Here is a 22891-nt window from a genome sequence, read left to right on the forward strand (position 1 = left end):
ATATATTTTAAAGTAGGGTAGGTGTTGAAAAACAGTAGGTGTACATATTTGTTTGCAAGGAGGGCTAAAATTAAAATACATGAGGACAGAATAGGAAGGAAGTTAAGGAACAGGACCAAATGAGAACTCTTGGAGCCTTCTGATTTGTAGTGGTTAAACTATATGATGCCCAAGTAGGCTTCTGTGCTAACCAATTTTAGTCACCTGTAGATTCCACTCCATCACCACGTTCTGCTCCTAGCATCATGCTGACCATGCTTCCTGGTTTTCTGCTTAGCATTCCAGAAATGCCCAATTGCTCTCTCTTTGGCATTACACTGACTACGCCTGCCAATTCCACCTTTGGCATTACGCTGGCCACGCCTGCAAGTTCCACCTTTGGCATTACGCTGGCCACTCCTGCAAGTTCCACCTTTGGCATTACGCTGGCCACTCCTGCAAGTTCCACCTTTGGCATTACGCTGGCCACTCCTGCAAGTTCCACCTTTGGCATTACACTGGCCACTCCTGCAAGTTCCACCTTTGGCATCTCAAGTTTGTCCACTTCCTTTACAGCCATGTGCTCACTGACCAACAGTTCATTGATGCTCTGTGGACATTCCGAAGAATTATCAAAGATCTCAACTGCCACCTTATCTTGTTCAACGTAAATGGTACGAGCCTGCAGCTCTACCCCATCAACATATGTCTGAAATCTTTCAGTTGCTTCTCGGCTCCATTCCTTGGACACAGGTTTTACACCTAAGACACAAAGTAAAGAGACAACAGGTCTGATTCAAGATGGATTCTCCTTTGAAAGCACAATATTTAAGTAAACAAACTTACATGTATTCAAATAACACATGTGTGTGGGAGGGAGCTATTTTGGCTGTTCTCTGACCTCAGTGGAAAATGTATTTTTATAGCACTAAAGAGGAGCACATAACCTAAAATAAAGCATTTGCAGCAATAATATTTTTATTAACTTCCCTAACTAAATGTCATCTCCCCCTAGAAAATTAATATTAAATTGCTCAGTTTAAAAACAGAGGTTGAAGAGACTTAAAACCTATAAGGAAAGGCACAAAACATGAAGCAAATTGGTGATTCAAAAAATGGAGTAGAAACACTGGAGTCTCATTGTTATCAAGCAGCTTTCACATCAACTATTTTGTTGGGCAGACTGGATGAACCATGCAGGTCTTTTGCTGCCGTCATTTACTATGTTATTATGTTACACTTAACATTCAATGCATTATAAAAATCTTCAAACTCTAGTTTAGTTTTCATATTCTGCAGTCTAAAAATTTTAAATGTATTAAAAAGCGAGCTTGTTTCACTGATCTACATAACATTTACACTTTTAATGTGAAAGAACAATTACAGTAATATTAAACTAAAAAAAAAAAAAAAGTCTCAACTCTTAAGATTGAATAGCCATTGATTCAATACTTGGCAGAAGCAACCATGAGCCATTTAGGATAAGTGGTTACTAACACTGCACAGCAGGATCCTGCAAGTTTTGCCCACTCTTCTTAGCACAATAGCACCAGCACTTTCGAAACAGTCTGCAGTTTTCAAGGTCATACCAAAAGATTTTGGGTCTGGATTTAAGTGGGCCACTCAAGGACATTCTTTCTTTTTGATGAGCCACTGTACCATTTCTTTTGCTCCAACTGCAGACTGCTAAAAGATCAATCTTATCCTTGGTTCCAGGTCTGTCTAGGGTTACCATATTTGCCTTGACCAAAAAAAAAAAAAAGGACACCAATAGCGATGTCCCCTCCCACTCATCACGTCCCTCCCACCACACCCTCTGCCACGCCCCCACCCCATGCCACACAGTCTCCTTGATTCCCCCCCCCCAAAAAAGAAAGCCTCCCTCATCCCCTACCCATATTCCAACCATGATCCACCTCCCCTCCACTACTATATTGTGCCCTGGTTATATAGTGGCCTCTTCGGGGCAGGAAAGGACCCCATTCTTTCATGCCTGGCGATGCTGCTGCCCTCTCGGCGCGTCCCACCCTCCTCTGATGTAATTTCCTCTCCGCGAGGGCAGGACACACAGAGGGAAGGGAAGTGAAGCGAGTGAAGAGGCGAGCCCGCCTGCTGCTTTCACTGCCTGTTCGCAGCGACTTCGGGTAAACAAAAGTTTTGCAATGCAGGGAGCACGACCGGATGCACGAACGGAAGGGAGCGGGCAGGTGAGCCGGACCGCACAAAAAAGGTGCCAGTACGCTGTACCGGCACAAAAAAAGCACTGGTAATATACATACTTAACATTCTGATAAACAAAACATTTGAAGGGAAAACGCAGCTGAAAAGATGCTCCCCATAGCAAGAACTAATTGGAACAAGGCAGAAATGTTTTTCTTCTCTGCTGCAACCATCTAGCTACATCCCCTGTCTTCATGCATATAGACTGACTGAAATGCTTTGATGTTTTGCTCATATATACTGTTATCTACCAACATTTGCTTATTTCCGATCTGAGGAAGAAGGGCAACCTTCGAAAGCTAATCAAGTATTAAGTTATGTCCAATAAAAAAGGTATCATCTTATTTTCTTTTCCATGTTTTATTTTATTTCTATTGATTGCCTTAGATACATCAAGAAATACTGACACTTTACCACCATAGAACACAGAATTCCCAGACCTATAAAACCTCAGAATAGCCTCTTTATCTTGTTCAGTGAATCCAGAATGCCCCAATTTGACTGCCCCTATCGGACCGACCGTTCACTTGTCTATTAGATTGTAAGCTCTTTGAGCAGGGACTGTCTCTCTTTGTTAAATTGTACAGCGCTGCGTAACCCTAGTAGCGCTCTAGAAATGTTAAGTAGTAGTAGTAGTAAAAAAAAAAGAAAAAGAAAAAAGAAACCAGAAGAGTAGCTCTTCCTGATATCTCCACTTGAGAAGATTCCCATAAAGTTGAAACATCCAAATTCTCCTGTTGTTCCACAGATGAAGAATATAGTAGATCTTTTGTAGCGTAGGCATATTGAGTCTAGATATTTTAATACTTATGCTAAATAGTTTATTCCTTCAGTTAAAGCAGTCTGATTGGAAAATTAAGTAGACACAAATTCAAATTCCTATTTTCATTCTCCAGGTTTTCTATTTTACAAAAAAACCAAAAACTTTTCCCCAGGATGCTCATCTACTACTGTTTTGATATCAGAAACTGACTTCTCAAGTGTTCCCAGCCTTTCAGAATTCTGAGGCAGTATCTTTCCCAAAACTTTCAGCCAAGAAGACGACTCAGTCATAGTGGAAAGAAAACTGGAGCATACCCGATGAAGATTTTCCAAGGCTCCCCAGATAGCGTCCATATCCACCACAGTGGATTTAACCAGTAGCTTGAGAGAACCAAAGACCACCGGACTAGAAGCAACACTACCAGCCAGTAACAGATGATCTTTCTGAAACTCATAACTCACCACCACTGACCACTGGGGGAGACAATCCTCCCTTAGACACCAGTGTTTTTCTTCTGGGGACGACTGGGAGACATAAGTACATAAGTAATGCCATACTGGGAAAAGACCAAAGGTCCATCAAGCCCAGCATCCTGTCCCCGACAGTGGCCAATCCAGGTCATGGGCACCTGGCAAGCTACCCAAACGTACAAACATTTTATACATGTTATTCCCAAAATTGTGGATTTTTCCCATGTCCATTTAGTAGAGGTCTATGGACTTGTGCTTTAGGAAACCGTCCAACCCCTTTGTAAACTCTGCCAAGCTAACCACCTTCACTACATTCTCCGGCAACGAATTCCAGAGTTTAATTACGCGTTGGGTGAAGAAACTTTTTTTCTCCTATTTGTTTTAAATTTATTACACTGTAGTTTCATCGCATGCCCCCTTGTCCTAGTATGTTTGGAAAGTGTGAACAGATGCTTCACATCCACCTGTTCCTCTCCACTCATTATTTTATATACCTCTATCATGTCTCCCCTCAGCCATCTCTTCTCCAAGCTGAAAAGCCCTAGCCTCCTTAGTCTTTTTTCATAGGGACTGTAGCGATGAGTTCGGACATGCTCCCGAACTCCTTTTGCCGTCGTTCTTGAAACTCCTGCGATACTCCCTGAGACAAGGGAGGAGTGAGAGGCCCTGGAGGGCTCAGTGAAACTTTGCTAAGTCAGACTCCTTCCTGAGTCTGATAGCAGATTCACCCAGTGTAGGGGCCCTTAAAGGAGGTAATAAGCGGCTGACATAGAGAAGTTGTTACTGGGGCTGCAGGAGGAAGAGCCCACTGTTTCTCCTCAACATTTAGGCATGAAGTCAAACAGAAAAATCACAAACGAGAAAAGGTAAAACTGAAGAGGGCAGGAGCTTCTTTCAATCACATCCTACTCAGACACTATCTTGGATCATCTCCCCTTGACTTTTCGGCACCAGGGTTCTTTGGTGTTGAAGAGGACGACAACGAATCCAGACATTTCCTCTGTGTTGGGTCCGAATGAACTCGATCCACAGGCCCACTATCAGCACTTAACGTCAAGTCAGGCGAAGATCTCCTCAATGCTGGCACAGCTCCAGAGGCCATAGTGACTGATGTTTTCAATGCTGATGTGGAAGAATTGGACTTCTGGAGGGCAAAGAGCCTCTCTCACCACCTCTCTGGATTTCACGGGCCTCTTCTACATTTGGGACCAAAGAGGACAAATTAGTGAGTCATGGCCCCCTCTAAGTACTTCAGATATACGCCATGGGGGGGGGGGGGGGGGGGGGGGTCGGTGATTGACACAGTCCGAGTACACAGTGTACCACTTCTTGAACCCATTTGGCAGGTCCTCTGGGACATCGTGTGGAAGATAGGTGCAGCAAAGTCAAAATGACTCACTGATGCAGAGAAGGAAAAATAGGAAAGATCGTATAAAAAGATAAGTAAAATTTATTTCAAACAATATGTATATATAAACAGCCCGACACAGGCCGTGTTTCGCCCAACTGGGCTGCTTCAGGGGCTATAAAAAACATAAATAACAGTTATAATATCAAATTCTACATATAAAAAACATATATAATATAATTATATATACACATATATGTACATACATGTATATGTACATACAACAGATATAGATCTAAAATAATACATACCAGGACATGCTTTATATAAAAAAACATATAGACGGATTAAATTGAATAATAATAATAAATTATAAATTAATAACCAGGAATATCAAAAATGATATAATTGTGTCCTATATTTATAGTGACAAGTAAACTGAAGTTATTAAAACCAACCAAAAATAGAAATATAGAACAAATTACAATAAGTCAAATAAACAAAAAGATATATATATATATATAAAAGAGGAGAACTTAAGACACCCACCTATATATGTATTCTTTGCTACCATATATATGGTGCACTTTGCTACCAGATATAAGGCACATATACGATTGACCACTATAGGACAAGAAGAAAGTTTTACAATTAGAAGGATATTACTTGAATTAGTGCTATTGGATAAATACTGTTGAATAAAAATAGTAAGCACCTTTTTATTATTTATTTTCTAAATTAGATTAGCAAGCTTTGCTTTTGGTATCTCCGGCTTAGCTGTTTTTTTCAGACCAGATCCATTCTTCATACACGTGAGTTTTTATTCACAATTATATCATTTTTGATATTCCTGGTTATTAATTTATAATTTATTATTATTATTCAATTTAATCCGTCTATATGTTTTTTTATATAAAGCATGTCCTGGTATGTATTATTTTAGATCTATATCTGATGTATGTACATATATGTGTATATATAATTATACTATATATGTTTTTTATATGTAGAATTTGATATTATAACTGTTATTTATGTTTTTTATAGCCCCTGAAGCAGCCCAGTTGGGCGAAACACGGCCTGTGTCGGGCTGTTTATATATACATATTGTTTGAAATAAATTTTACTTATCTTTTTATACGATCTGCTCTTTTTATTTTCCACTTTGGAGTTTGCAGACCGTCTGCCTTTGTGCTTTCTTGGAGAAGGAAAAATAAACAGGCTCTGCAGTGAAAGAGAAAGCACCCAGTAGGGAGCTCTGGCTTAAAACAGCTGCATGGCACGGAAAAAAGAAATAAAATCAAAAGTGCCGAAAAGACTACACAAGGGATAGGGAAGGACAACAATCACCCCGAAAAGGCAAGCTAACTGAGGGAGGCACAGAAAAATCAGAGGAAAACCTTTCAGGTAACCGTGCTGCAAGGACGACAAGATTTATTTATTTATTGCATTTGTATCCCACATTTTCCCACCTCTTTGCAGGCTCAATGTGGCTTACAGTACATCATGAATTGTGGAGATAATCGTGTCAGCTCCTCAAGAGGAAAAAAAAAAAAAAAGAGTGGAGATCCTGTGCGACCTCTGGCAGCTGGGAAGGTACTCGTGCCCACTAAATGTTTGCTGAAGTAATGAGAACACTGCGTAGCGTCTGCACCAGGGCTCCACTGAAGATGTCCCCTCATGTGAGAAACTAAGTCCTGCTTGTCTTTGGAGAGAATCGATGCTACATAGGAACAGCCCAAGAACATGAAGAGGAGGAGCAGAAAGGGTATGATACATACCTGTAGCAGTTGTTCTCCGAGGACAGCAGGCTGATTGTTCTCACGACTGGGTGACGTCCGCGGCAGCCCCCACCAACCGGAAAGAAGCTTCGCGGGACGGTCGGCACGCAGGGCACGCCCACCGCGCATGCGCGGCCGTCTTCCCACCCGTGCGCGACCGCTCCCGCCAGTTGAATGACTAGCAAAAGATGAAACACACAACTCCAAAGGGGAGGAGGGAGGGTAGGTGAGAACAATCAGCCTGCTGTCCTCGGAGAACAACTGCTACAGGTATGTATCATACCCTTTCTCCGAGGACAAGCAGGCTGCTTGTTCTCACGACTGGGGTATCCCTAGCTCTCAGGCTCACTCAAAACAAGAACCCAGGTCAATGGAACCTCGCAACGGCGAGGAAACAACAGGAATTGACCTACGAAGAACAACTAAGTGAGAGTGCAGCCTGACCAGAATAAATTCGGGTCCTGGAGGGTGGAGTTGGATTTACACCCCAAACAGATTCTGCAGCACCGACTGCCCGAACCGACTGTCGCGTCGGGTATCCTGCTGGAGGCAGTAATGTGATGTGAATGTGTGGACAGATGACCACGTCGCAGCCTTGCAAATCTCTTCAATAGTGGCTGACTTCAAGTGGGCCACTGACGCTGCCATGGCTCTGACACTATGAGCCGTGACATGACCCTCAAGAGTCAGCCCAGCCTGGGCGTAAGTGAAGGAAATGCAATCTGCTAGCCAATTGGAGATGGTGCGTTTCCCGACAGCGACCCCTAGCCTGTTAGGGTCGAAAGAAATAAACAATTGGGCGGACTGTCTGTTGGGCTGTGTCCGCTCCAAGTAGAAGGCCAATGCTCTCTTGCAGTCCAATGTGTGCAACTGACGTTCAGCAGGGCGGGTATGCGGCCTGGGGAAGAATGTTGGCAAGACAATTGACTGGTTAAGATGGAACTCCGACACCACCTTCGGCAGGAACTTTGGGTGAGTGCGGAGCACTACTCTGTTGTGATGAAATTTAGTATATGGAGCATGAGCTACTAGGGCTTGAAGCTCACTGACCCTACGAGCTGAAGTAACTGCCACCAAGAAAATGACCTTCCAGGTCAAGTACTTCAGATGGCAGGAATTCAGTGGCTCAAAAGGAGGTTTCATCAGCTGGGTGAGGACGACGTTGAGATCCCATGACACAGTAGGAGGCTTGATAGGGGGCTTTGACAAAAACAAGCCTCTCATGAATCGAACGACTAAAGGCTCTCCAGAGATGGCTTTACCTTCCACACGATAATGGTAAGCACTAATCGCACTAAGGTGATTCCTTACTGAGTTGGTCTTGAGGCCGGACTCTGATAAGTGCAGAAGGTATTCAAGCAGGTTCTGTGCAGGGCAAGAACGAGGTTCTAGGGCCTTGCTCTCACACCACACGACAAACCTCCTCCACTTGAAAAAGTAACTCTTTTTAGTGGAATCCTTCCTAGAGGCAAGCAAGACCCGGGAGACACCCTCAGACAGACCCAACGCAGCGAAGTCTACGCCCTCAACATCCAGGCCGTGAGAGCCAGGGATTGAAGGTTGGGGTGCAGCAACGCTCCGGCGTTCTGCGAAATGAGAGTCGGAAAACACTCCAATCTCCACGGTTCTTCTGAGGACAACTCCAGAAGAAGAGGGAACCAGATCTGACGGGGCCAAAAGGGCGCTATCAGAATCATGGTGCCGCGGTCTTGCTTGAGCTTCAGTAAGGTCTTCCCCACCAAAGGTATGGGAGGATAAGCATACAGGAGGCCGGTCCCCCAATGAAGGAGAAAGGCATCTGACGCTAGCCTGCCGTGTGTCTGAAGTCTGGAACAGAACAGAGGCAGCTTGTGGTTGGTCTGAGAGGCGAAAAGATCCACCGAGGGGGTGCCCCACTCTCGGAAGATCTTGCGTACCACTCTGGAATGGAGCGACCACTCGTGCGGTTGCATGACTCTGCTCAGTCTGTCGGCCAGACTGTTGTTTACGCCTGCCAGGTACGTGGCTTGGAGAAGCATGCCGAACCGACACGCCCAACGCCACATACCGACGGCTTCCTGACACAGGGGGCGAGATCCGGTGCCCCCCTGCTTGTTGACGTAATACATTGCAACCTGATTGTCTGTCCGAATTTGGATAATTTGGCAGGACAGCCGATCTCTGAAAGCCTTCAGTGCGTTCCAGATCGCTCGGAGCTCCAGGAGGTTGATCTGCAGATCCTTTTCCTGGAGGGACCACAGACCCTGGGTGTGAAGCCCATCGACATGGGCTCCCCACCCCAGGCGAGATGCATCCGTCGTCAGCACTTTCGTGGGCTGCGGAATTTGGAATGGACGTCCCAGGGTCAAATTGGTCCGTATGGTCCACCAGAGCAGTGAAGTGCGGCAACTGGTGGAGAGGCGGATGACATCCTCTAGATTCCCGGTGGCTTGGAACCACTGGGAAGCTAGGGTCCATTGAGCAGATCTCATATGAAGACGAGCCATGGGAGTCACATGAACTGTGGAGGCCATATGACCCAGAAGTCTCAACATCTGCCGAGCTGTGATCTGCTGAGACGCTCTGGTCCGCGAAGCCAGGGCCAAGAGATTGGTGGCCCTCGCTTCGGGAAGGTAGGCCTGAGCCATCTGGGAATTCAGCAGCGCTCCTATGAATTCCAGAGACTGAGTTGGCTGGAGATGGGACTTTGGGTAATTTATCACAAACCCCAGCAGCTCCAGAAGTTGAATAGTGCACTGCATCGACCGGAGGGCTCCTGCCTCCGAGGTGTTCTTGACCAGCCAATCGTCGAGATAAGGGAACACGTGCACTCCCAGCTTGCGTAGGTAGGCCGCTACCACCACGAGGCACTTTGTAAACACTCGTGGGGCAGAGGCGAGCCCAAAGGGCAGCACACAATACTGAAAGTGCCGTGCGCCCAGGCGGAATCTGAGATACTGTCTGTGAGCTGGCAGTATCGGGATGTGAGTGTATGCGTCCTTTAAATCCAGGGAACATAGCCAATCGTTTTTCTGAATCATTGGCAGAAGGGTGCCCAAGGAAAGCATCCTGAACTTTTCTTTGACCAGGAATTTGTTCAGGCCTCTCAGGTCTAGGATGGGACGCATCCCCCCTGTTTTCTTTTCCACAAGGAAGTACCTGGAATAGAATCCCTGCCCTTCCTGCCCGGGTGGTACGGGCTCGACCGCATTGGCGCTGAGAAGGGCGGAGAGTTCCTCTGCAAGTACCTGCTTGTGATGGGAGCTGAAAGACTGAGCTCCCGGAGGACAATTTGGAGGCAGGGAGGCCAAATTCAGGGCGTATCCGTACCGCACTATTTGGAGAACCCACTGGTCGGAGGTTATGAGAGGCCACCTTTGGTGAAAAAATTTTAACCTCCCTCCGACCGGCAGGTCGTCCGGTACGGACACTTGTAGGGCGGCTATGTTCCCATGGATCCAGTCAAAAGCCCGTCCCCGGCTTTTGCTGTGGAGGCGCAGGGGGCTGCTTAGGCGCACGCTGTTGACGGGAACGAGCGCGCTGGGGCTGTCCCTGTGCCTGACGAGGCCTTCGGGCCGGCTGGTTGTACCTACGCTTCGCAAAAGAATAGGGTGCAGCCTGCCGGGCCCGGGAAAAACGCCCGCCCGCGGGGGCGGGTGCTGAAGGCGCCCGGTGGGAGAGCTTGTCGAGAGCGGTTTCCCGCTGATGCAGTTGGTCAACCATCTGCTCGACCTTCTCGCCAAAAATATTATCCCCCCGGCAAGGGACGTCAGCCAGTCTCTGCTGGGTGCGGTTGTCCAGGTCAGAGGCACGCAGCCATGAGAGCCTGCGCATCACTATACCTTGGGCCGCAGCACGAGATGCCACGTCACAGGTGTCAAAAATCCCCCTGGACAGGAACTTTCTGCACGCCTTCAGCTGCCTGACCACCTCCTGATAAGGCCTGGACTGCTCCGGCGGGAGCTTATCGACCAGGTCCGCCAGCTGTTGCACATTGGTCCGCATGTGGATGCTCATATAGAGCAGGTAAGATTGGATGCGGGTCACGAGCATGGAGGATTGGTAGGCCTTCCTCCCAAATGAGTCCAGAGTGCGAGACTCCCGCCCCGGGGGCGCCGAGGCGGTATCCCTCGAACTCCGTGCCCTCTTGAGAGCAGAATCCACGACCGCTGAGTCATGGGGCAACTGGGGCCGCATGAGCTCTGGGTCAGAGTGGATCCTGTACTGGGACTCTGCTTTCTTGGGAATGGTGGGGTTAGTTAGTGGTCGCACCCAGTTCCGAAGCAGCGTCTCCTTCAGGACATTGTGCAGCGGTACCGTGGAGGACTCTCTAGGTGGTGATGGATAGTCGAGGACCTCGAGCATCTCGGCCCTCGGCTCTTCCACAGAGACCACGGGAAAGGGAATGCTTATGGACATATCCCGCACAAAGGAGGCAAAGGAGAGACTCTCAGGAGGTGAGAGCTTCCTCTCCGGTGATGGCGTGGGGTCCGAGGGAAGGCCCGTAGACTCCTCTGAGGAGAAATATCTCGGGTCTTCCTCTTCCCCCCACGAGTCCTCATCCTCGGTATCGGACATTAGCTCATGTAGCTGAGTCCGGTACCGGGCCCGGCTCGACGTCGAGGCACCGAGGCCTCGGTGTCGTCGAGCGGTGGACTCCCGCGCCGGCGGGGACGGAGCTCCCTCCATCGACGTCGACGGGGACTCCACCTGCGTGGCGGTCGAGACCGGCACCGCAAGCGGCGGCGGTGTCGACAGCCCCGGCGCCGGGCTAGAGCTCGCCGGCGCCACAGTCATCGGCGCCGCATCAGCCCTTCCAGGATCCCCGGAAGGATGGCTCTGAGGCACTCGTCCAGGCCCGCTGCCGGGAAAGGCGGTGGGGCCGGTAAGGGTGTCGGTGCCAGAAGCTGCTGGGGGCCAGGAGACGGCACCGAGGTGCCGGAACCCCGACGCGTCGGTACCTCCACCACCGACGGAGATCTCTCCTCTCTACGATGACGCTTCGGCGTCGACTCCCCTTCAGGGTGCACCGAGGGCTCCCGGTGACGGCGCTTCTTGTCCTTTTTCCGGTGCACGTCACCGGCGCCGGAGGGCATGGAGGAGGAGGAGGTCGATCCCCCTCGGTCTCGAGGTACCGGGTCCGACAGGGTTCGGTCCCGTGGCTCACGAGCTGAGGGAGTGACCGGGGCCGACAGCCCACGCGGCCTCTCAACCCCACTCTCACCGGCGGACCGGCGGGCCGACGGGACCTGTTTCTCCTGGGGTCGCTGCCATCGGTGCCGATGTCTCGGGCATCGATACCGGTACCGAAGATCCGGCCTTCGATACCGATGCCGTCGAGGTCGACGTCGAGGGGCCGGCGCAAGTTCCAAAAAGACGGTCCCGCAGAACTTGCCTCGCAACCTGAGTCCGTTTCCGGAGACCGAGACACAGCGCACACGACTTGAGATTGTGCTCCGGCCCGAGGCACTGGAGGCACCAAGCGTGGGTGTCGGTCTGCGAGATCGGCCGGCCGCAGCGACCACACTTTTTAAATCCACTCGGGACCTTCGAGGACATCGACGGAAAAATCGCGTCGGCGAAGTCAAAGTCGGCAATGGTGGCTAAAATCACACCACGAAAAAACTAGCCGACCGAGCGGCCACTAGGCCGCAACAAGGCGTCCCCGCTGGAAGCGAGGGAAAAGGGGAGCGCGTGCTCCACACGCGCAGTCTTTTTTCTTTTTTTTTTTCGTAACAGAGAAATACTAAAAGGAAATTAAACGAAGCGCGATCCGCGTATACGCGATCGCAAGAATCCGGCGGCTGAAGTAGAGAGAGCGGCAAAGCACGACTCTCTCCAGGCGCGGAAAAAAAGGAACTGGCGGGAGCGGTCGCGCACGGGCGGGAAGACGGCCGCGCATGCGCGGTGGGCGTGCCCTGCGTGCCGACCGTCCCGCGAAGCTTCTTTCCGGTTGGTGGGGGCTGCCGCGGACGTCACCCAGTCGTGAGAACAAGCAGCCTGCTTGTCCTCGGAGAACTTGAGAGGATGTGAGCAAAAAACAACTAGGACTATATACAAGGTAAGCCATGATATGCTACATTATGATACCATGAAAAACCAGCCATGCTTTCTAAACATCCACAACTATAATTTGCAAGAATTCTGAGCAGAAGCATATCCCAATTTTAAGATCTCGTATAGGAGACAGTCTACAAAGAATATTAGTCTGACCTGCCAGCTTGCATCGGATTGCTTGGAAAGGCAACTTCAGAAACTCAGAGGAGATCATATGCAGTTTTTCCGGAGCAACTTCTTCCATATTGCCATAATCCACAAAGTGCACTTTAATAGCACCCTCAGGGTTAACCTTCTTCACCATACCTCGGTACCAATTCCCATCACCTGGATTTACACACACAAAATAGTTTGGGGATCATTACATAGAGAAAAGTTCACTGCTCATATCCCACCCATTGTACTTACATATGCAGCAATATGCTTACCGGGGACAGAAGATAAAACAGCCAAGAAAGCACTGTTCATACATGTTTTAAATAAGGCTTCTGAACCTAGGGTATTTACGATTTGGAATTTTAAGGGATTATTTTTGAAGTAATTAGATGCATTCTCAGGGTCAGAAAAAAAATAGTGGTTTATTTGTGTATTTGCATTATTTAAAAAATTTGGCTTAAGTGGATTCCATTCAATCATCCAAAATGTTTTCCAGTATCACCCATTTCTTCCAGCCACAGAATCAGGGCTGCCGAGGGGGTGGGGCAGGGGGGCAATATTTCCTGGGCCCGGCCTTCAAGGGGGGGGGGGGGGGGGGGGAACCCAGGCTCGGGCCTAGCACAAGCAAACTTCTTCCTGCCGGCTTCCGGGTCTGTACTTTCTCGAGCTTGCTGCCCAGGACCCAGATAATTACATTAATGTGAAAGCATATTAATGTAGTCATCCGGGTCCTGACTCCTCCCGAGTCCTGGCACACATGAGCAGGTGAGGACAGAGCAAGGGAGCTGCACAGTAATAACAGAAAGGTGGTGGGTGGGGGCACATGTGCAGCAGTCCAGTCCTGCCCCGGGCCCGGCTGTGTCTCTCGGCGGCCCTGCTGCGTGGCACAGTGGCAGGAGTATGTGCCTTTGCCCCAGTTGCCTTCTGCTTTTTCAGCCAGCTCTGCTGCAAGCACACTGGGAGGACTTGAAATGTGAGAACAAGCACTTCGTTCTGTATTCTCACAAGAAACAGAAGTGTGTGTTCTCTTGTTTTAAACTTACACACAATGTTGGCACTAGAGTCAGCTGAGGCAGAATGTGGTGGGAGCAAAGGCACATGCTCCTGCTGTTACAAAGGAACAGTGGCCTGCTCTGAGATCAGAGGACAAAGAGGAGCTGGAATCCCCAACTTCACCATCAAAAGTATTGTACCGGAGCTTTCCAATTATAAACAGAAATCAGAAGCCCCAATTTTAAGCCACACTGAAGCGTAAGATACCAGTTGGCTGATGATCAGAAGCAAACGTAGGAGCAAGAGGCTGTTAGCGCCGTACTAGAAACTGCGTTTGCTACCGCCCCATGATCAGAGCCCCCAAGCGCATGAAACAACGCACTCACGGGCTCTGAACGCAACTAGCATGCAAAACAGGGCTCATAGCGCAAGTAACAGTGGGCCGTGGTCAATCCACCCAACTTAGGTTGGAGGAGGGAGGTGGCCTCCCTTCTTTTCCTTTGGTGCCGCCCGCAAAATGGCTTAGGCACAATCCTCCCGCATCTCTACCCCATGATCAGAGAGAATTGCGTGCAATCATCTCTGATCATAGCTGCGGTAAAGCCCTGCACTATTTTTAGAGCGCTGTTTGGAACAGCGAAGGGCTTTTGATCATCTGCCTGTAAGTGCGTACAAGGGAACATTTTTCACTTTCATTTACAGTGGGGGGTTTCTATTACTGCATATTATCAGGGAGCAGGTACTCAGTGTGGCTGCAAAGGAAGCATGGTACTCACCAGAGCCACTGCTATGCTATGTGCTGGCTTTGAACAGCAATAGAAGCAGCCGTCACTGATGTCTCCTGCCATGGAAGTAGGGTTACCATTCGTCCGGATTTCCCCGGACATGTCCTCTTTTTGAGGGCATGTCTGGGACGTCCGGCGGGTTTTGCCCCACCCGCCTGTTTGTTTGGATTTCTGGACAAACGGGTGGGCGGGCACCGCCGCATGGGTCTCCCCTCCCCTTCCTTACTATCTGCCCTGGTGGTCTAGTGACCTCTTCGGGGCAGGAAAGAGCCCCCTCTTTCCTGCCTGGAGCGCTGCCTTACCCTTCATCCTTCTCGGTCTCGGCTGGAGATTCAAAATGGCCACCAAAGAGTTGGTTGAAGTCTCGGGAGGCCGCTTCAACTCTGGGCGGCCATTTTGAATCCCCAGCCGAGACCAAGAAGGATGCAGGGCAAGGGCAGGCAGCGCTCCGGGCAGGAAAGAGGGGGCTCTTTCCTGCCCCGAAGAGGTCACTAGACCACCAGGGCAGTAGAAAGTAAGTAAGGGGAGGGAAGGGGAATATGTGACAAGGGGGAGGGGAGGTGATGGGGGGAGGTGACGGGAGGGAAATATGTGACAGGGGGTGGGATGAGGATCCGAAAGGGACGTGGAGTGGGCAAGGGCGGGGCAGGGGGCGTGACGTGTCCTTTTTTCAGAGGACAAAATATGGTAACCCTACATGGAAGCAAGCAGCTGTTGGAATGCACCTCAACAGGAAATAGGTGGAGCTTACAGAATACTTACTTAACAGGATTTCTGATACACCATTGCAGCAGCATTTGACATATGCAAATCAGTTTGTACTGCAGAGGACATCCTCAATGTACCATCAAACCATGTAGGATTATATTGAATCAACTTTTTTCGGGGGGGGGGGGGGGGGGGGTGTTAAACACCACAGCTCCCAGTCTTAAAACATGGAACTCACCTGAGAAGGCAGCACAGCAAACTTTACCCTTTTCTGGCTTATAGATACTGGTGTGTGTTTCCTGGCAGAACTGACCCAAAGACATGTTCAGTTTGTTCAGTGCATATAGATCTGTGAGCGAAATATGAACTGCTATCAAAACATACAAGAAGCACATATTGCAGTCAAAATACAACTATGTAGATGATGTCGTGTCTGTTTATTCAGTCAGTATGTGAAAGGTCTGGTTTTGAGCTCACAACCTTCAAATGCTTTTACACAGATTCAACACCAATAACTGAGTGACCTCAAGAAAGTCACACCAAGTGCAAGGCAAAGGTTAGCCATGAAATGCTTCTCAAAATAACAGAGCCACATTCTTAAAATAAAAATCAGCCCTATTACAGTTTTTCCTTTTCCCATTTTTGCTCCAAATGCCATAATTCCCTTTTCATGACATGAAGCCCATCACGAAACCAAGGAACATTTTTAAGAGGATTAATCTGAAAGGACTTCAAAAGCGCTACCTTGATTAGGCTCTATTTTGTGCAGATTTAATCTTTGGAAAAAGTTCAATCAACACAGCCTAATTATCCTATAACCAACAGAAAGGTGGTTAATGGTTTATTGCAGTGGTTCCCAAACCTTGTCCTGAAGGCACCCCAGCCACAGGTTTTCAGGATACCCACAATAAATATTCATGAGAGAGATCTGCATGCAGATCTCTGTCATAAATATTTATTGTGGATATCCTGAAAACCTGTGGCTGGGGTGCCTTCAGGACAAGGTTTGGGAACCACTGGTTTACTGAATGTTTTATACTGCCTTTTGTTTCAAAAACAACAAAGCAGTTTATAAACTAAAACAGACAGAAAACGCCACCAATTCATGATAGGAAAGCAACAAAACAGGAGGTAAAAGACAGTGAGAGAGAGCAAATCAAGGGTGAATAAGATCAGGTCAAGACACAATTAAAGCGAGAGGAGGTACAGGCACAGGACATCACGTCCTAATGCTCCATGAGACTTTGCTAATTTACCAGAAGCCTGATTAAAAAGATGGGTTTTTAATGCAGAATTATATTTAGAAAAAGAGTTCTAAATGAAGTGTGGGAAGAAGGGCATTAAAGAGTGATGGTGCAGTGCAATAAAAAACTATAACAGGTAGTGCAAACACTTTTGTTTTTAAATAAGACTCCTACTTGCCACAATTGTTGAGTCTTTCTAAAGAGCCAATTAAAATACAATTCAAAATGAACTATAAAAATGGCATGACCAGGAAACTGAATGTAATGCAATAGTGTTTAATCCACGTTAACAGGAGACATGAAAACTAAATCAAAGGTATGCACAAAGAGATTTTTAGACAAAAGTTGAATGCAGGCTCTTTTATGTGTTTTCATGCACGTTAATTTTCAGTTGTGAATTTCTTTGAATGGCTGTTGCCAAGGAAGTGTTAAATACATTTTAATGAACTGAAAACAGACATGAAAGGTCCAAGACAAAGAGCTGGAATAGCACACTTACCTTCTTTTTTATACAGCTGACAGTAGAAATCTCCAGGATTGTACAACATACAAATCCTAACAGATGTTACTTGATTCACAGCCAACTCAGCCCATACCCACTCAGACTTTTCTGCAATTTCAGCTATAGGAAAAAAGGATAAATGACTACATCAAAAAAACGGCATCAACACAAGCCCCTGAACTAACTTCTCAATAATGAAGGCAGCTTAGGAATATGGTGGTGTTAACACACAGTCATGAGCCGTTCATCACACCCACTTCCATGAGTACAGGTATCACTATTGTTTGAAATAGAAAACTACTTAACATTTCTAAAGCGCTACTAGGGTTACGCAGCGCTGTAAAACGTGAGGCTTATTTGGTTTTATTCTGTTTTATTTGCTCTGTTGTGTCCACTGATAGTTAAAAAAATTGTTGAAGGTTGTAATACCTTCTTAAGGTATTCTGGGATGAAGTGGAGCAATTTCACGGCTCCACATACTGCACGAAATACGCTCATGGATCAGTGGTCTGCAGTCAGGGCATTGTTGCCAGATGGCAAAAGTTTGTCCAACCCAATTTGTGACCAAAGCAAAATTGCCCAATATGAACATTAATACTGTAAATATGAATATTAATATTGTAAATATGATTAATACTGTAATCACCATAAAAGATGGCATGTGGGAACTTGCTCCTCTAAGCACAGGGAAAAAAGTGTTGTTAAATGCTCCCAGGCTTATAAATAGTAAATCTGATTGTTAAGTACCTGATTCTCATAACATAACAACTGTTTTGATGGGCCCTTTACTAGGTGAAAACATCTCTGCACAAATACAGGGAGCCCCCTAAACAGCCCCTCCAAATGACACAATGATTTACAATTTACAACTGATTACTACTCAATGAAATCAATACTTCATATGATGTACAAGCATGTTTGAAAATACTAGCGAGATCAAATAAAAATGCTGCCAAGAATAAAGAACGTGGATACAGCAGCTGGGTGAACAGGGAAGACGGCGGCTGCGCACGCAGAGGAGAGCCTGTTGCAAATGGGAACAGGCTTTGGACATTGGAACCTGTTGGAAGAGACATATGGCCCTCCAGGGCATGGAGAAGAAGGAGGCGGCTGCAGCAACAGGGCAAGGGTGAACAGGGCATGTAGTGGAGCACAGCCCTACACTTGGCTCTCGTTGAGTGCTGTCTTCAGACAGAGGTGGCAGCAACCGTGGCGCGTCCTTCTCCAGCCCTCCTCACATGTTGCTCAATTCGGTGCTACTCCCACTTCTCTCCTTCTCGCAGCTACTGCTTGGTGGTGGGCTACAGCAGCAGCGGTCGACGCTGGTTCCTGCCTGCCGTCCTCATCCAGGTAGGGGGGGACTCTTCTTATGCACAGAAAAGATATGGCCCTTCAGAGCAGGGAGGCGGCAGCGGCAGAAGTGGGTGCATGGGGCACGTCATGGAGCTGCGGCTGCGCGGCTCTATCCTCAACTCTTTGTTGTGTCTTCCTGAGGCAGCAGTGACTGTGGTGTGTCTTCTCCAACACTTCTCATGTGTTGCTTGCTTCAGCTCTGCACTACCTTCTATCCCTCTCGCAGCCCCCTTGTGCACAGTGAAGTGACAGAAAAGAATAGAGAAAATTCACTAAAGCAAGCCCGCGCCAAGCATTTAAAGCGGGCCGGAGGCGGATCCCGCCTCCCTCACCATCCTACTGGTCAATTGACCAATAGGATGGTGAGGGAGGTGGGATCCGGCCTGCTTTAAATTTGACCAATTGGATGGCGAAGGGGAAAACCCACCAACTGCCACAGGCCCACAGCCCAGGCGGTGAAAACTGCCCAAAACACTGCTACCTGTAGCTTTTCAAATTTTTCCGTGACGGACCATTGGAAACCACCCAATTCCATGGTTTTACCACAGACATGTTAACTTTGATTCAAGAGATTCTCTAAATCCCCAGCCTGCCCAACCCAGCTCTGCCCTACCGACATGCTCAGGGCTGGTCTTAGCAAATGCGGGGCCCTGTGCAGACCAATTTGGTGGGGCCCCATCCTAGCCCCACCTGCCCCGCCCCCACCCTAGCTCCACCCCATTGATAAGCAAAAATAATATGCACCTTGATCGCACATGAAAAACACATGACAACAGATATGACACAAGGAACTAGAAATCAAAAAATATGAAGGCAAGAAGTCAGACTCAGCATGCAGCAATACCAGAAAAATTGAAACTTATATGCAACATATCACAGATGCACATTTCCAAAAGCTGACATATTCCAATTAATAAATTCTGAATAAAATACTTTTATCTACCTTTGTTCTCTGATCATTTAGTTTTTCTATTCGCTTTGGTCCCAGTGTCTTCTGTTTTATGCAGTGTCTTCTTTCCATTTGATATTTTTTCTCTCACCATGTCCACCATCCTCCTGTGTCCTTATGTGTCCTACCATCTGTAGCCCTGTCCCTTATCCTCCTCAAGTTTCAGTATCTGCCCTTAACGTGTTCCAAACCAGCCCTTAAACTCAGCAGTTTCCCCTCCATCCATATCCAGCACTTCTCCTCACTCCCCTCCATGTCCAGCATTTCTACTTCCTGTCTTCACTCCCGTCCATCCATGTCCAGCATTTCTCCTATCTCCCTTCCCCTCCATCCATGTGCATCTCCTTCGTCTTTCCTTCCCGCCATCCTTGTCCAACAGTTCTCCTCTCTTCCCTGCCCTCCATTCCATCCATGTCCAGCATTTCTCCTCTCTTCCCTCCCCTCCATCCATGTGCATCTCCTTCCTGACTTCTCTTCCCTCCCTCCCTCCCTCCATCCATCCGTCCAGCAACTCTCCATTCTCCCCTGCCCTCTCCTCCATCCACCCATATTCAGCAAATGTCCTCTGTCCCCTGCCCCCTCCATTCATCCATCCATGTTCAGCAATTCTCCTCTCTCCCTTGCCCTCTCTCCATCCATCCATATCCAGCAAATTTCCTCTCTCCCCTTCCCCTCCATACATCCATGTCCAGCAATTCTCCTCCTTCCCCTGCCCTCCCTCCGTTCCATGTCCAGCTATTTCTATTCTCTCCCCTGCCCTCCTCTCCATCCATGTCCAGCAACTCTCCATTCTACCCTGCCTTCTCCTCCATCCATCTCCAGCAAATTTACTCTCTCCCCTGTCCCCTCCATCAATCCCTGCTGTCCAGCAATTCTCCTCTCTCCCCTGCCCATCCTGTTTCTTTCCATCCCCTTCCCCATTCTATCTAGCGTCTCCCCCCCATCCCCCTTCACAGCATCTCCCATCTCTCTCTTTCTCTCTCCAAAAAAGGACGACAACTAGGATGCAGCAGCTCATAGGTTTGCTTGCTGTGTTTTGAGTGAACAGCGACGACTGCGAGGGAGTGGAAACAGATTTACCAAATGGCTTCCTTCCGTTACAGTGGACTAGATACGCTGGCTCACTTCCATTCCACTCTCACCAAATTTGCAGCGGCGAACTGGCGGGCGGGGTGCAAGTAGTAAAAGCAGCAAACAGGCAGGCTCGACTCCGTCCTTCATTTCCATGCCCTTTCTGCATCCCGCCTGCCCGAAAGGAAATGACATCAGAGGAAGGCGGGACGCAGAGAGGGCAGGGACGCGAAGAACGGAGTTGAGCCTGCCTGCTTGCTGCTTTTACTAAATGGCGCCCCGTCCGCTGCTGCAACTTCAGGACAGAAGACTAAGTCGTTCGTTTGCGCCCATGAGCGGAGGAGGCAGAGTTGAGGCGCGCCGCGCGGGGCCCCCTTAGGCGCGGGGCCCTATGCGGCCGCCTCGGCCTAAGACCAGCCCTGAACACGCTATTTTACCTTTGATTCAGTTGGTCTCTTCCCTTGTCAGCAAGAGCAGACAACACAATTGGTGCAAAGGAGTAACCCCACCTCACAGGGACTTCAGCGGATATACTGACTTTCCAAAGGTTTAGGGGGATCCTGACAGATGTGCTCAGGATTCAGGAGACTAAGACTGCCAACTGTCTGGATTTTTTTCAGGATTCTAAAAATGTGTAAGTGTGTGGATATTTATCAGAGCTTAGCCCAATTCAGGTCTCCAATTTCCCTTTCCTCTTCTAGTGCAGAGGCTGTGGTAGAATCCAGCCAATGGGAAGGCTCTAGTCACAGGAAGGATGGGCTGAGCTGCAAGGGTTGTGGGAACTAGGAAGATGAGCTCTTTCTTTCTGGGGCTGGGAGACAAGGGAAGGAGATTATTGAAAAGAGTAGGACTGAGGAATGGGGGAAAGTGTGAAGGGTCTGCTGTCAGCTGAGGAAAAGGACTGGCGGCAAACGCCAGAATTTTATATGATGAAGGGGGGGGGGGGGCACTACTTGAATGAGCACATGTGCAGCAGGACACCACTACAAAAGAGCTACAAAGTGCATGCAATTGTGTACATTTCTGTGTCTCTGGTGAGGACAGTCTGATATAAATAAACTTTCTTTCGCCTTCGAAAATCTAGGCTGGAGTGAAAAAGTTCAGTGAAGAAAAATCTTCAGCCCATGGAATGTACCCTGTTATTAAATTACTTGGGCAAAGTCCTTTGAACACTTTCTTAATGCTACCTACATTCTGAAGCATTAAAAAAAAAAAAAAAAAAAAAAAAAAAAGATTATTTTATTTTGCTCTTTTTTCACATGTAAAACTTTGCCCGAAACAGTGAGATTTAAGGGCAATGTGTTCAAGATATAAATTTACAATGTGTTCAAGACTCTCTAGTTTGTATCAGAGGCAACAGAAAGCAAATGTGACTTGCCCAGCTTCCCTGGTTTTCAGCCCACTGCTGCAGAGCTGCCAAGTTACCTAGCTCAGGAGGGAGACTGGTCAATCCAATTTTTGAACTTATTTGTAGTCCCTGATACCACCACTGAAATCAGACTTCAGGTCCACGTACCAGGATAGGGTTGCAGAAATCCAGGACAGGCTCAAAATTTCCCTCCTGGAACTAGGTAACTTGGCAGCTCTTCAGCTCTAACCAGTGTTGCCAGATGGGTGGGTTTCCCACCCAATTGGGCTGGTTTTTAAGCCAGGATGCTGGAAATTTTCGAAGGCTGCGGGAAATTGGGCTTCTTTTTCGTTGCAGCTGTGCGGGGTTTGGGCTCTTTTCCGGGGCTTCTATTGGGCCAATTTGGTCCAATAGAAGCTTTTCCGGGGCTTCTATTGGTCCAATTTGGTCCACTAGAAGCTTTTCCGGGGTAGGGTTGACATCGGGGCGGGGTTAATGACATCAGAGGTGACGTCAGGGGCGGGGCTAACAGCATCAGAGGTGACATCAGGGGGCGGGGCGGTGACGTTGGAGGTGGGGTCGGTGATGTTGGAGGCAGGGTTTGACTATGGGTGGGTTTTGGGCTGCTTTAGGGCCGATTTTGGGTGGGGAAAATTTTTCCCATCTGCCCACACTGGCTCTAACCATTAAGCATGTGCTTGCATAGTCTCCATGCTCACTCACAAACTTATCATACCCACAGCTAGGCTGTGTACTTTTTCATGCTATTTCTGGAGAGGTGAAATGATGGTGGAGGATGGGGTTCCTCAAAGGGGGGCCCACAAATTTATGTTTGCCTTGGGAACCAAACCAAGAAACACACAACAGTTTGAGAGACAACGGGCTCAAAAGCATTTTCAAAAGCATTTAGACTTACAAAGTTCCACAGGATACTACAGAACTTTGTAAGTCTAAGTGATTTGAAAATACACCTCTATATGTCCCTTCTCCCCCTTCCCTCCAAGTCTGTCAAAGGTCTCCTGCCACCTCTTCCTGCTGCTGTGCTACTTCTTTAGGCTCATATAGCCCAGTGCTCCCACTATTTCTACCTCTTGTGGGATATAATGGGGTGATATTTTTTTTTTAATTTTTGTGAGGAACAGGAATAGTGCTAGTCAATCTGTGTATAACTCTGAAGGATAGATT

At 48.0% G+C, this 22891-nt stretch overlaps 1 protein-coding gene across 1 annotated transcript in view; it reads right to left on the reverse strand.

Annotated features, from left to right (window-relative positions):
• The window catches only part of TDRD1 (tudor domain containing 1), a 246820-nt gene that overhangs the window by 55194 nt on the left and 168735 nt on the right, over nucleotides 1–22891 (reverse strand). Inside the window, exons 16-19 of the mRNA XM_030204712.1 lie at nucleotides 16983–17105; nucleotides 15478–15588; nucleotides 12754–12924; nucleotides 205–741 (exon numbers count right to left, since the gene is read on the reverse strand). Of these exons, the coding sequence (XP_030060572.1) occupies nucleotides 205–741; nucleotides 12754–12924; nucleotides 15478–15588; nucleotides 16983–17105 (942 nt within the window). The remainder of the gene's footprint in view (nucleotides 1–204; nucleotides 742–12753; nucleotides 12925–15477; nucleotides 15589–16982; nucleotides 17106–22891) is intronic.

This window comes from Microcaecilia unicolor, chromosome 5 (assembly GCF_901765095.1).
Source record: "Microcaecilia unicolor chromosome 5, aMicUni1.1, whole genome shotgun sequence".
NCBI classification, from domain to species: Eukaryota; Metazoa; Chordata; class Amphibia; order Gymnophiona; family Siphonopidae; genus Microcaecilia; species Microcaecilia unicolor.